Raw genomic sequence first — 15109 nt, 5'->3', positions numbered from 1 at the left:
GGCCAAAAAAGAAAAAAGAGAAGAAGATAAAAAGGGGTATTTCTTCACTTTGTGTTAAAAAGAAATAAGAATAAGAGTGGCGGACTCTTATTCACTACGGTACATATAAACTTCCCTATTGGATGAACATAAACTCATTATTGTCCCATAGACATAAATTCATTTTCTCCTGTTTCTCTCTCTTCTTATTCTCTCTCTTTCTCTCTCTAATTTGCAATTTGCATATCTCAAAAACTTTTCTTTTTCTATTTTTTTTCTTCTTTTTCTTTTCTTTTCTTCTCTCAATCGACGTTGTGGGGATTTTTCTTCTATGGTTTTGTGATTTTGTTATATTGGTAAATTATATCATTTGTTGGGATTTTTTTCCTTTTTGGGGTTAAATTTTTGAAGGATTGTTGTTTGATCGAAGTTTTGGAGGATTCATTCAATGTTCAGATAATCGTCAATCTGATATGCCCATGTCAGATTGATCGATTTTTGTTTACCATGGATTGTTGGGAGGGTTTTGTCGGCTTGTGGAGATTGAATTAGAGAGAAAATCAGAATGGGAGTGGATTCAGTTGGCGGATTTCTTGAATTGAGAGTGGCTGTGAAACCATAGATGCAATTAGGGGGATTCAAGAATTAACCCACCTACTACTGAAGCCCACAGTGAATTTCTTGTTTTCTGGTTTAGTATTTGGTTTTGCTTTTTATGTGTGAAGATTAGCTCCAATGGAGGATTTGGGCGATATCAATTCTTTGGTTGGAGTTTGATTTCGGGCCTTGGTTATGGCTAAGGAAGAAGTTAGCACTAGTGATGAAGCTGACCGTCGTCTACCTGCACACTCAAGTGCTGAATGCGACTCACTGGCTGCTTCGACATCGGCGTCTGTAGGATCGCTTTGGCATCCTAGGCAACTCGGTTTTAGTCCTTATTTACAACGGGAAAATGCTGCTGCAAAACCACCCCAAGATTCGTGTTTTGCCGCCAGAATACCCGTAAGTTATAATCTTTTCTTTCTTTCTGTTCTTTTCCATTTTGGTTAATTTGTTGGTGAACTGTATTGTTATTAATAGCTTGATGAACATCGTTGTTGCAAATGTTTATGCTTTCAGTTTGCATGTCAGATACCGAACTTTATATTAGTTTTAGTGTTTTGTTGCTAAATTGAGACTTTTCCCTTTGGCGTGGTACTACAAGGTTTCCGGTTGAAATTCTCAGCTCAAGGAGGTGCACCTTCTTTAAAGCTTAAGAGTCTCTCTCTCTCTCTCTCTGTTTTTTTTTTTTTTTTGGGGGGGGGGGGGGTATTTTCTGGCCATAATGATGCTGATTGTTGTTGAATTCTCTTGAGCTGTATTTAGCACGTTACTTAATTTTCCACGCATGTTTCACCTACCGCTTGTCCATCTCACTTAGCAAAGGAAGTATTCTACGTTCCCTTAGAAGCTTATAGAACTACACGTGGTTGTTGCAGTAGGATGATCTGTTTCTGTAGCCTAGTTGATTCACCCATCTGTAGTTGTAGAAGCATATGCCATTCTAAGAAAATTTTGTCATATGTGTAAATTGATTTTCCGAACCCATATTTATGATGTACCTCTTTTGACAATTGTAGAAATACCGAGGGTCTTAGTTGCTGATTATTATCGAGTTTCAAAGGACAGAAATTGTGTAAAAGAAAATCAAGTGTCAAAGGATCAAAGAGTCTTTGAAGATAGATAGATTTGATGAGCAGAAAGTTCTTGTTTCTCTTTACTTTTTAGAGTTCTAGATAGATTTTAGTTTGGACCTTTTCTTTTTAATTAGTGCTGCAGAAAATAATTAATGAAGATCCAGAAATGTCAATATTCTGAGTTAGTCCAAAGGCGTTCCTCTAAGCTGATCTAGTGAATTGTATGGATAATAGGGAACACATTTTTTATTCTTAACATTTGTTTTGAAATGGAAAAATATTTATCATTTTAAATAGAGCTCCCTTTTGTTCCTTCTTGCTTTGTCTATCGATTCTTTTTGTCTTTTATGTGATAGTGGAGTGGAGGGCATATGATGGAGTTTAGTGGCTCTTTGCAGAAAATAGATCTATCTATTCATTTAGTCTTTTGGTTTGCTAGTGGAGGAAGACCTTGATCATCTTCCTTGGAGTGAGTTTGCGAGATTTGTTTGGTTACATTTTTGGGAGTTTGGCCTTTCTTGTGCTCACTAAAGGGTAGGGGTATGATTGGAGAATTCCTCCTCCATTTGCTTTCTCTGGACAAAGACCGTTTTAATGGCTTGTTGGAGTGTGTGTGTTTTTATGGGATTTGTGGGGTGAGAGAAATAATAGTGTTTAGGGGTGTGGCCTTTGGAAAGAGAGCCTAGTGAGGTTTGGTTCTTGGTGAGGTTTCATTTTTTTCTTCTGGGCTTTAATTTCAGTTTCTTTTGTAATTTATCTTTAGGTCGCTTCTCTGTTAGTTGGAGCCTCTCCTTGGCAGGGATCCCTGTTTTTTCTTTAGCTTAGTTTTTACTTTAGAGGGCTCCTAAGTGCAACGACTGGATTGGCCTTTAGTTAAGCTTTGGTTTTTGTTGACCTTGAAGTCGGCAGCTATCTCATGGACGAGTTAACAGAAAGATGTGGTTCAAAAAGAAGATGAAGGCAAAAAAGCGTGAATTGGCATGGTTGGACTGTAGAGATGATCACATTATTAGAAAATGGAATGAAAAGAATTACGGAGGTTCTGCTTGGTATCTAAAAGTGAGGGTGGTCTGTCTTTTGACAAATGAATGCTATGGGATTTTCAAAGGAAATTTATAGATGAAAATTTAAGGGTTATTATAAAATGAGAAGAAGGGATAATGATTTTCATGACTTATTTAAGAAAGGGGAAGTCTTTTGTTCGACCAATTATAAGATCAGAAGAGGGCCATTGTCAAGAATGGAAAGACCAATAAGGGATCTTGAGTGTCATGACTCCTTTGAGAAAGATGAAGAAGCCTTTTGTCCAACCTTTTAAAAGATTGGAGAAGGTTATTTTCAAGAACGAAGGGACCAAGAGAATGGAGAATGAACAAAAAGAAGGGTATTTAGGTTAAAATGAGATGGAATCCACTAAAGTAGAGTGAGAGCGATCATTTTAACATTAGAAGACAAATTCTTACTTTGTAGAGTTCTACTTTTCCTTTTTTCCCAATAAGTTCATGCCATAGAAAACGAGGTGTTAATTTTAAAAGATAATTAGTTTAAAATTACATATACCAAAAATATTCAATTCACTAACAGTCTAAATCTGATTCTATCCCCAGATGAAGGATACTCCCTAAATCTGATTCTATCTCCTTGCCTGCACAAACTTGTACCATCCAGAATTACATAAGTCATATTTTGTCGTATTAATATTGATGCCGATTTAATGAGAAATAATGATCTGTTGTTCTAACATAAGACTTTTGATTTTTCAGCTGGTTGCTAGATTAACCAAGGACATAGTTGAAACATACAGAAAATGCAATCCAGAGTTTAAATATTCAGAAGAGTTAAATCTGAAGAGATTTTTGACGAGCCCATCAATTGGAGTCCTCAATGATGGCTATGATAATGTGAACTCAGATCTTATCTTGGCGGTGAACTCTGTTTTAGTCAATTTTGAAATGCAACGGAGGTTTGTGCGTTTTCTGAATGAAATTTTCAATCCTTATTTCACACTCTTTCATTGAACTCTGTTCAGTTCATATTTCTACTATGCATCTACAGGGACTGTGTCGAACTAACGGTATCTTTATAGTCCTTTTAGTCGCACAAATCTTATTATGATTTTCTTGGGGTCTTCAATAAATGACATCAACATACAGATTGACTAGAACTTTAGAACTATCATCATATTTAAATTTAAATTGAGTTCAAAGATACTTTCATCAAGAAGTTATTTAGGATAATGTGTAGGTTTTATAATCAAGAAGTTATATTTTGTTTCTTCTTCTCGAGGAAAGTTACCCAAAAAGGTGTATAAACAATAATAAAAGTTATAGCAGGAAGAATAGAAGTTGTGATAGTTTTGAAGGATGTTCATGTAGGTTGTGGGGGGAGGGACCTTCAACTTTGGACCCGTTGTCCTTCCTAGGGGTTTTCTTCCAGCTTTATTTTCCACTTTTTGTGTGCTCCTTTGTTCTCTCCTCTCACTCCTTTTTCCATACTCTAAAAGGTTAAAATTTCAAAGAAGGTTAAATTCTTTGTCCAGTAGGCCTTATATAGAAAAGTTAACCGGATATGAGGTTGATGATGTTCCTTTTGCTGAGGTGCGTTAGAAGACCTTGATCATATTCTTCAAAGCTACTAGTTTGACTAGTTGATTGGGTTCCCTTTTTGCGAGGTTTTCAGAGTCTTGACATGCAACAGGGAGTGCAAGGATATGATGGAGGAAATTTTGCTGTTTCCTAGAACAATTTTGATGGAGTTCTCTCTCTTCAAAACTAGTGTCCCAGCCCCCCTTCTCTTCCGGTCACCCCACCCTGCCTTCCCCCATTCTTTCGACCATGATCTGTCAAGCTCCAAAGCTCAAGAGGAGTGGAAATGATGTCAAGATCTTTTATCTGTTAAGATTGCATGAAATGTTTTTGTGTGCAATTTCAGTAAAGAGAAAAGTTGGAGTTTGCAAAATTATAGAAAAGCATGGGAAAAGGTTTTTTGCTTTTTGTAAGGAGGTATTTTATGGTTGTTTGATGCCATTGACCAAACTTCTCTTGAAATTGATATTTCATAAAAGTGTGGCTTCAGCTTGTTTTTGCTTTTGCCTAGAACACAGAAAGCTAGGATTTCTTTTTCCATTTCATTTTCTTTTATTGAACTTTATTCTATAACATTACATTTTTGCAGCAGCTTGAAAGAGTATTTTCTTTTATCTTACCCAAGCTTGCATTTCAATCTTGTAACTAGGGTTGAGAACTCAAGTTCCCTTAGGCATATGCCTTCTACTTATTTAGAAATATATTGTTTTTCATCCATATACCACATACAATTGAATGGATTATGTTTTTGATTTGATTAATTGGTTATTTCAGATATGTTGTCAAAGATCTACTTGGTCATGGAACTTTTGGGCAGGTTGCTAAATGCTGGTTTGCAGAAACTAACAGCTTTGTAGCTGTGAAGATCATAAAAAACCAACCTGCATATTATCAGCAAGCACTGGTTGAAGTATCTATTTTAACTTTGGTAACTTTCCTTTCATTCATATCTTTTTTTGATAATGGCTATTTCCTTTTCTTTTGTTGCTACTTAGATGATTTAGTGAACCGGTGAGGCTATTTTCTTTTGTGGTTCAATGCTTTATGGAAGAGGTAAAATAGTTTAAAACTCCAATAGTTTGCTACTACATTCCTCCAGAAATTATAAATGTTTAGTTCCTCAAATATTTTCCCATTGATGGTAGAGAAACTGAGGAAAACAAAAGAAGACAATACTATTGAGATACAATGAAGAAAGCATAAATGGAACATTTTTAGGGAGGGACATAAACGGAACCATACCTTGTAAATCCTTAGGAGAAGAGAAGAAAAGCAATATTGAAAGATGAAACAAAAATTAGGATTTGGTAAAAAATGAGCATAGATCATCTAACAAAAAGAAAATGTATTATCAACCTTAAAGTCAGAGGTTCGATCCTCCTTCTCATATTTTTAGGAAGAAATTAAGGAAAAAAAAATCGATAAGTAGACTAGATTTATGGTTCTGGAATGTTGTAATGGCTTCCTCTTCCTTATTTCTTGACATGGTTTCCTCTAGATTCTTTTAGTTCAGACAAGACAGAGGATGTACAACATAGATAATTCTGATGGGGGGGTAGAGAGATCCTTGTGATTTGCATTCATGGACACTGGGCGGGATTCTATTATTAAGGGATATTAACATTGTATTTTTCAAACTTTCGTAATCTATGTTCTGAAGCAAAGAGGGTTTTCTTTGAAAACAAGGGGATGGGAAAATGTGTGGTTAAAAAAAAAAAAAGAAGCAGCAGAAGTGGCTTTGGGGGGGGGGGGGGGGGGAATGAGAAAGTTCCCACTCGAACTAATGAAGCAAATCTTTCAATCTTGAAGTGTTAAAGTTAAATTGTAGATATGGGAAGTGATTGATCTGCCTATGCTATAAATGGGATTAAATTCCAGTTTTCATACTTCACTGATTCTTCTTCCCATCTGAATTTGTATTCAATTCTCAGTTTCTTGCATATTCCATGACTTTATTTTCTATGTATTTCATACGTTTTTAAAAAAAGAAAATTAAGAAAAATATAGTATGAGACCTAATAATTTTACTGTATTGGGTTTCCTTGCAGTTAAATCAGAAGTACGATCCCGAGGACAAGCATCATATAGTTCGTATTTATGATTACTTTGTATATCAACGTCATCTGTGCATTTGCTTTGAGCTGCTTGATACAAATTTGTAAGTCACTACTACTGTTCTTTATATCTAGAACTTGTGATCTAAAATGTATACTTGGATTACAACCTTTGTCTATGCTTTAGGTATGAGCTTATCAAGATCAATCATTTTAGGGGGTTGTCATTGAGCATTGTTCAAATGCTGTCCAAACAGGTACAACAATTCTTTTAGGGTTTCAAATAAACATTTGTGCTCCATTGTAACTATCTCACCTTTTGTTTGTTTTATATTGGAGAAGATCTTATGTGGGCTTGCTCTATTAAAAGATGCTGGTATTATTCATTGTGATTTAAAGCCAGAAAATATTCTTTTATGTACGAGGTAATTTGTGGAGACAGTTTTATTTTCCCCTCAATTATTTTCTTTGAATGTTTACACAAGGCTGCGGGTTTGTTTAATTTTCACTGTTGGAAACAGCAGTGCAAAGCCGGCAGAAATTAAAATAATAGACTTCGGATCAGCTTGCCTGGAGGACCGGACTGTTTATTCTTACATCCAGGTAATTCCTGATCTCCATTTCATCCCAGCATTCTAAAGATTATCTCTGTTTCTTATACCTCTTCCCCTGTGCAGAGCCGCTACTACAGATCTCCAGAAGTCCTGCTCGGATATCAGTATCCTTTTGAATGGAGTTATGGTGTCATTTCATGAGTGTCCAAACTAAAAGATTGAAAACTATATCTTGTCTACAACTTTTCTTTTCTTTTCTCTTTTTAAGACAAGATTTTCATTCAAATAATCAAAAGAGACTAATGCTCAAAATACAATGTGAAAAAGTAGTTGTAAATGAAAGCAAAATCAAAATGTAGAAACATATTTGGTTTAGTATCTGTCTTTCTTAATTTTTGAACTCTACAGCCGTTGACAACTTTGTGTAGTATCCTCTTGTTGTTTGATATTTATGTTGGATAAGATGGCCTCTTCTTCAACTTGGCAATAATAAATCAACTTCTACTTTGATTGTTGGGGATGAATAGGAGCTACTTTGGAATTTTCGACCAGTCATGGAGGGTTGAGCGACCAAACTCAATTTTTTTTTTATTTTAACTTTAGTATTCTTAATGAAGTATATTTTGTTTCTTTATGTACAAGTTACATGTTTTATCCATTGTGATGTGTTTGAAGTATTAAATTGCTGTATGTGCATAAAAAAAAGTGCCCCAATATCCTGATGTGCACGTGTCCTACTTAATGCGTAGACATGTCATGTTGTTTCCATTTCCCATGTCCGTCTCCTCTTCTTATCATGGAGCAATGTTATATAGGCACTTTGCTGGTTTTTGTGGGTTTCTTAACCACCTAAATAATTCTAGCCCTCTCCTAAACTATCGAAAGTATGGTCTATCAGGTCTCAATTTTGTGTCTAATAGGTCTTTGATAAATTTAAACAATGATCAATCTATTAGACATAAATTTAAACTTAATGTCAAATAGGACCTTAATCTTCCTATTTTGTGTTTAGTAGATCCATTAATTTCAGACTAAATTTGTAATCTAACCTTAAAAATACACACATATAATGTGTGTATATATATTTCTTCCTAGTTTTTTATGGTTTCAGATGTTACCCTTAACCATTTGCTTAGATACACCACAGCTATTGATATGTGGTCCTTTGGTTGCATAGTTGCTGAGTTGTTTCTTGGACTGCCATTATTTCCAGGGGCTTCTGAGTTTGATTTGTTGAGGCGGATGATTGACATTCTTGGGTAGGTCTTTTCTAAAACTTTCTTTTCTAAGATGGCCTTTTTTTTAATCTAATACATGAGGTGACCAATTAAATTCTGTACTAATAGTTGATGAATTAAAATTCTATCTTAATAATGTTAGACATCACCTTTAACAATTTATGTTGATTCAGTTATTCCTTTTATCGTCCCTCAAATTTCAGGAAATGTATCACCCTTTGTTCTGAAATTTTTGTTTGAACTAGAAATATCTGTTTTTTTTTCACCTTATGCAGCTTTTTATTTGATTGAACTGTAAATTAGTTTTATATTTATTTATAAGAACAATTTTTTTCCTCTTCATTTTTGCGATGATTCTGACTTTCCTGTCCCACATGCTTTGTTTTTAACAGGGCACAGCCTCCGGATTACGTTCTGAAGGAGGCAAAACATACTAGTAAATTTTTTAAGTTTATTGGAGGTTTCCATAATGAAAACAGTGAAATTTATTCAAGTGGTCGAAGCTCTTTTCAAGCATTAAAAGCAGACGAATATGAAGCTGTAAGTGTATATTTATTTCTCTGCTATTCCATTGCCAAAAAAATATATCGAGCATCAGAGATGTTCTTGTTAGATATTTTTCTGTCTACCTAATCTTTTCTTGAAAAGATGCCTAGTAATTTAGATGCTCCAGTTCCTTATCTAAATTGATTAATCGTTCTTGGATGCTGACTCCCTACTTGTTTACAACTTACAAGTATACAGCTTTCCACTCTAACACATATCCAATTTTGCAATTGATTGTTTGATTATTTTCAGAGAGAGATGAAAAAGCCTTCAATTGGAAAAGAGTATTTCAATCGAATGGACCTCGAAGCAATTGTGACTAACTACCCTTATAGAAAAAACTTGGCTGAGGAAGATATTAGGAAAGGTAAGGCTTTGTGTGGGACAAAGCTCTGTTTCTTAGGAACTTCTAGTAGGGACTGTAATTTATTAACAGAGAGTCTCTCACTGTGTGTCCTTGGGGTCTCTCCTTATTTCATTGAATTGTTTCTTACCTAAAAAAACATTTATTAACAGAGAGTCAAGTACGGTTGGCCTTAATTGATTTCCTAAAGGGACTTGTGGAGTTTGATCCTGCGAAAAGGTGGTCACCTTTCCAGGTATTGATGTTTTCCTCGTAAGAGTTTATTTATTTTTTATTTACCTGAATAGCACATTTTATAACTAAGAAGCAATAGAAACTTGGATATTGAATCCATGTGCACATGCAGGCCTCCAAACATCCTTTTGTGACAGGAGAGCCTTTCACATGCCCATACACGCCTCCACCAGAGACCCGGCGTTTGGTAAGTTGATTTGTCAAACATTTGTACGATTGTGGAATTTTTAAATTCATTTTAAAACTGCAATAATCTCAAACTATTTAGTTGTTATTGACTTATTAATATTTGCTCTGAAATTCATTGGATGCGTAAAACTTCTTTCATTGTTAAAGTACGAAGGAGAATTTTAACTTGATTACTGACACAACTAACTGGCCTAGTTAATTTCATTGTGAGAGTATCTGCATGACTTTTGACAACTGCTGAGTGAATAGTATTATCTTGGTGCATTCATTCAGTCAATTAAAATACTTTCATAAGCACCTCATTGTGTAATCCATAGAATAACTGACACACTTTTTTTCGTGTCACCCCAATATGCATGCTGAGTAGAATGTGTCTCATGTAATTCATCTACTGAAGTTTTTTTTTTGTTCACAATTGTACATGTATGACTTTCTTGGATTTACCCCTTCGTTAGCTTATTTTATCGCGTGGGTTTACTTTCTCTTTTGTGTTACCAATTTTTTAGTGATTTTGGATATAATAATCATACAATTTTCCCCCTCTTCCACAGCCTGTTTCAAAAAACATAAAGGTAGATGACCATCATCCAGGTGGAGGGCATTGGTTTGCAGCTGGTCTCTCCCCCAATGTGAGACTGCTGGCCCTTTAATGCCTTTTATTTATTTATTTATTGGAGGCCTTTCAAATTATCGGTTGTCATTTTTGGAAGATTTACTACAAGTTTTTCTGATCTGAAGTAAATATATACTTTCAATCAGCTTGCAGGTAGGAACAGAGTTCTTCAGAGCAGCCCACATTTTCAAATGGTACCATATCCCCATGCCAACAGTTATGGCAGCGTTGGAAGTCATGGTAGCTACAATGAAAGTATTGGGTTTGGAAACAGCTACGGAAGTTACGGGGACAATGGTATGCTTGCATATTATTCGCCTGTTGGCCCATCTGGAATGAATATGCATCCACAAGCAAGAATATCAGTGCTTGCCAGTAGCCCAGATACTCGACAGAGGATTTTCCAATTATCTCATGGTAATGGGATTGGTGTGAGCCCATCAACTGGGAACTTTGCGCCACTGCCCCTAGGAACGAGTCCATCACAGTTTACTCCACCAAGCAGTTATGGTCAAGTTTCAATGGGCTCACCTGGACATTATGGGCCAACTTCTCCTGCTAGGGGTAGCTGTCAAGGGTCGCCCCTGGGAAAAATGGCTACAGTTGGTCAATTTAATAGAAGGAAATTTTGGGATTACCCTGGCACTCATGATGGTTCTTCATCTTCCCACTGGCAAGGGCAATCTACTGAAGGCACAAGCTACAGTCAAGCAGACGGGAACTCTTTACATGGTTGCTCACCATCTCATCTGCCACCTAGTAGCAATGCCACCAGCTGGAAGCAGCAGCCAGTAGGTAGTGGAAGCTCTGCTGGATACCCTACCATTCAGAGTATGCCGGGATCTCATTTGCCTGGTTCAAATATGCAATTTTCACAATCAACGGATGTGGCTCGTAATAAGTCTGAATTGCCCGATCCTGGAGATTGGGATCCCAATTATAGGTTAGTTGGTCATCTTTTGCATTTGTTGGTAACTATCTGTTGTGCATTTATTTCTATCTGTTGTCGGTTTCATATTTAAAAATAATAAAATAAAATAATATTAAAAAAAAAGAAGCAGGGAGCTTGATGGATAGATTCCGAGTCCTAGTTAATTGAATAGTGGATTCTTTTTATAAATTTGTTTGGTTTAGCAGAAAATATTCTTGAAAGGTAGAAGGAAAAGAAAAATAGGCTTATTACTTTGTGTAGTCATTCTGCTGAACTAGTGTGTTTGATGCTAACTACTTTCCAAATACTGGATCTGAATCACCAATTTTAACCATGCATTTATCCTCACGTGTTACAATACCAATTGAGGGATTCTGTGGCTCCGTGATCAATTCATCGAATCAAGTTGTTTGCTTTTAACTTCAAATCTCATATAGTCCAGTAGAGGGTAATTAAAAAGCTAGTTGGCTCTTGAGTGTTCTGTTTTAAAAGTCCACTTTTATCTGCTTACCATAAAAACTCGGTCCTTTTTTTATTATGGATTTTATTTTACATTTTTTATTGTTTCATCTGTATTTGCTTTATTGAATTTATTAAATCAGGTATTCAGCCAGGAAATGTAGACACTCTATCCAAACGAAGTGTGTCATACACATGCTGGACACGTGTCTGATGTGCAAAAAAAAATGTCCTGGCTTTTGAACTTTTTTGAATTTTGGATAGTCTTGATATTGATAAATCCCTCCGGAAAAGAAAAGTAGTGCCAAGTTGAAGAAACTCCTTTAGACGTTAGGCTTGCAAACATTTTTTTAAAATGAGAAACAAAAAATACAAAAATTAAAAAGAAAAACAACCTCCGATAGGGAGTGAAGGAAAAAACAATGGCCAAAGATAAACCAAAAAACAGGTCAAAATAGCAGCCTCCAAACAGAAGTACAGCTTAAAACCTCAAATAATCAAATAACCAACACAAATTTACCTGCAATAAAGAACCGTGAAACACCAGAACTCCCAACAACCTTGAGAAACCAAAGAAAAAGAACCTAAAAAAGAGGCATACTTTCAAGCAGCCAAAGATAATAGACAACCAGCAAACCAACTGCTCCAAAGGGTTCAGGAAGTCAAAAAGATGAAAGTCACCACGCAGCTGGCACTACATTGAGCCAAAACCACCATGCTTGAGGGGCAGTCAAATAGTTTCGAGAAAGTAAGAAAAAAAATTTCAATGTAAACTTGGAATCCATTTACAAATAACTAAAACAAATCCAATATAAGGATAGGTCTCAGGCTATGCCATACTTCTTTCTTTCTTTCTTTCTTTCTTTCTTTCTTTCTTTGAGATTGAAGTTCAAACCCCCACCCCACATAATGGAAAATAATAAGAAAAAGCTAATTTATGAGACTCCATGTACACTGCAATGGTTCAGCTTAAGCAAATAAATTCCAGTATGTGGATGATGCTATTGGAACCCTTCAAAAGGAACCATTCAATTTGATTGACTTTTCAAGTTCTTACGGAAGCAGATGTTTTTTAAATGCTAAATTTACATGTTTGATTTATTTTGACCAATTTAATGTATCAAAATTCTAAAATAATAATAAATAATAAAAGCTTGTCTCAAATGTATCTGTATTCCATCAATGATTGTGCTTTTAAGCTATTCATTATTTATTCTATTACCACCTTAATACATATTTCTTTCGTTTATTCATTATGGTGTTGATTGATTGTCTCTCATTGTATTTGCATAAAGTTTAGTCAATTGAGTTATAGGCTGATGGTATCCTTGTATAGTTCCCATACCTCGTCTCACTCAAATGTACTTGTAAGATGCAGATCTTTTGTTTTTTCCGTCAAATTTCAATGTGGTATGATTTCTGTTCCTTCAGCGATGAACTACTCCTCCAAGATGATGGTGATTCAAATGTCAGCAGCATTTCGACTGATTTTAGCAACATGCATGTGGGTTCATCAAATCCATCTACTGGGATTGGAAGATTTAGTGTGCCAAGCCCTAGTTTGAATTTATCCTCACAAAGGTAGACATCACGTGCTTGTACACTTGTTGAGACAGTCTTAATTTTTGACTTGGTACTTTGTTCAAATAAACATAATAGGAGTTTTTATTAGATATTTCCCCTATTTTGTAAAAACTCGCCGTATTTAGTTTATTGACTTCTGCTTTAGTCGTTGTTTTGAGGGTTCCAACTACTATGGGAGGTTTTTGGTTCAGTTTACTATTAGTTGGTGAAGTATGGGTTAGTTATGGTCCCTATGCCATAATTGCTTGCACCTATGCCTAAATTGGTTGATTCTTTCAATAATTAGAGACTTCTTTCTTAAGTTTCGCTTCATCATGTGAATAATACATGTGCATTCTTATGCCCTACCCCAAGCTATTGGGGTTGGTTGTACCGTGTATATTCAGTTCCCCACTTGAACCAAACACTATGCGCTTTGATTATTTGAATATTTAGGATGAAATGGACACACTTTCCTTTGTGATTTGTAGATCCATTGAATAACCAAATCACGCCCTACTAAATATATATTGTAATTTGTAAATTTCTCTCAGCCGGTCGCATGATTTTCTTTTTTTATTTTGGTTCTGACACAGAACTCCTTTGGAACTTCATGTTTTTCATTTTGAGTTTTCCTTTATACGTTTCGATTTCATTACAATTTCAGAAAAACTGGACCTGTCCAAGCATTTCCGCATGTAGAGGTGGGTAGTCCGCCCTCAGCTCAAGATTTGCACACTGGATATGCTCGTTCCTCATCGAAGCATTCCCATCTCATGCCTCATAATTCACACAATTCCCCAAGCCGCTTGGGACAGCAACCTGTTCAGCGGTTCAACCAAGGGAGAAGCACAAACGTTCGAGGTTACGAATGGAACCCTGTGAAGATCCAACCACCCCTTCCCACCTATAATTCTGGAGGCCCTCGTTCTCCTGGAAGTGGCTCCTTCAGCAGTGGCATGTCATGGGGTAAATATGCTTTCAATATAATATAACCTTAACCTTTTACATGTACTTCCTTTCTAATCGAACCCTCGTTCCGAAGTTCCAAAATGCTTATAATATCTATATTCTTCTATAGGGTTTAGAGCGAATCAACCTGTTACAAGCATTCCTCCAGCATCCCGTGGAAGAAAAGACTATGGGAGGATCTAGAATTTGAACAGCTTACTATTTCATCTCAAGAGAGTTACGTTGGCAGGAAAATTGTATTGGTATTTGAATTAGTTCCACCAGCTTAGTGGGCTCTTGCCAGAAAATTCTTCATTCAGACTATGTTCATTAATTGTTTGCTTGATAGCATGATTTGTGGCCATGCTTCTTCATTCCCCCTTTTGTAACACTGCTTTCTATTTTTTCTTCCTCTTTTTGTCAGTCAATTACTCTACAATCCTCTTCTACGCTTACCTCGTATGCCATTCTCCTTCATTCTTTCTCATTTGTTCTAACTAATATTCGGTTTGCATGTTTCGAGGAACGATTTCTGATTCCATTGCTGCTGCTGCGATGATTACTGGGAGATTACAATTATACAAGATTTAAAGTTCACCTCATATCTCCACCCCATATTTTAGATAGTAGGCATTATCATTTTGTAAACTTTCTTTTTTTCCAATTGATAAAAGGTGTTTTGATGTTTTTTGTTCTTCCTTTTTTTTTTTTTTCCTTATTTGGTTTTCATTATCTGATCGATTTTTTTAGTTTGTTGGTGCATCTTTAAATCCAGAAAGTCTCTTTATTTTGCAGCAATAGTTATACCCTTTTGATTTACCTATAAATTTGGCTGTTATACTCTTCTGAAATTGGAATGATTTTGTTCTGTCTTTGCTGTCTTCCGTTGCTTTTTTTTATTTTCACACAAAATTATAGTCCATTATAATAGAATGATTTGAATTGTATTCACATCATTTACACGGTTATTTGTTTGCGTAGATGCATTTGGATACTTTCTTAAGTGTTTATAAATATGTTCTTTTGGATAATTAATAAGTTAATGAAACATGCACTTGATTTATTAATACATAACAAACATGGCTTAACATGACTCCATAACCAAAGTAAAGGTTTTCTATAACAATAACCTGTGAAAGCAATTTTATATATGTGGTGTAACTTTGAAAGGTT

At 35.5% G+C, this 15109-nt stretch overlaps 1 protein-coding gene across 4 annotated transcripts; it reads left to right on the top strand.

The window, feature by feature from the left end:
* Nucleotides 1-138: 138 nt before the first annotated feature.
* Nucleotides 139-14391, top strand: LOC103504638 (dual specificity protein kinase YAK1 homolog). Of its 4 annotated transcripts, none has more exons than XM_008469017.3 (18): nt 139-981; nt 3419-3618; nt 5015-5168; nt 6289-6398; nt 6482-6551; nt 6637-6719; nt 6819-6897; nt 6972-7012; nt 7985-8107; nt 8479-8626; nt 8885-8999; nt 9149-9231; nt 9343-9417; nt 9971-10048; nt 10179-10975; nt 12854-13003; nt 13653-13954; nt 14067-14391. In XM_008469017.3, exons 1-18 carry the CDS (start codon nt 772-774, stop codon nt 14138-14140), a joined length of 2892 nt encoding a protein of 963 aa, XP_008467239.1. In that variant the 5' UTR covers nt 139-771; the 3' UTR covers nt 14141-14391. The 4 variants fall into 4 exon arrangements, with proteins under 4 accessions (XP_008467239.1, XP_008467238.1, XP_050945710.1 ...); XM_008469016.3 differs by having other exon boundaries at nt 153-981; nt 6816-6897; XM_051089753.1 differs by lacking the exons at nt 13653-13954; nt 14067-14391 and having other exon boundaries at nt 161-981; nt 6816-6897; nt 12801-13003.
* Nucleotides 14392-15109: the final 718 nt, after the last annotated feature.

Source organism: Cucumis melo, chromosome 9, assembly GCF_025177605.1.
Source record: "Cucumis melo cultivar AY chromosome 9, USDA_Cmelo_AY_1.0, whole genome shotgun sequence".
Classification (NCBI taxonomy): Eukaryota; Viridiplantae; Streptophyta; class Magnoliopsida; order Cucurbitales; family Cucurbitaceae; genus Cucumis; species Cucumis melo.
This window is presented reverse-complemented; position numbering and strand designations above follow the sequence as displayed.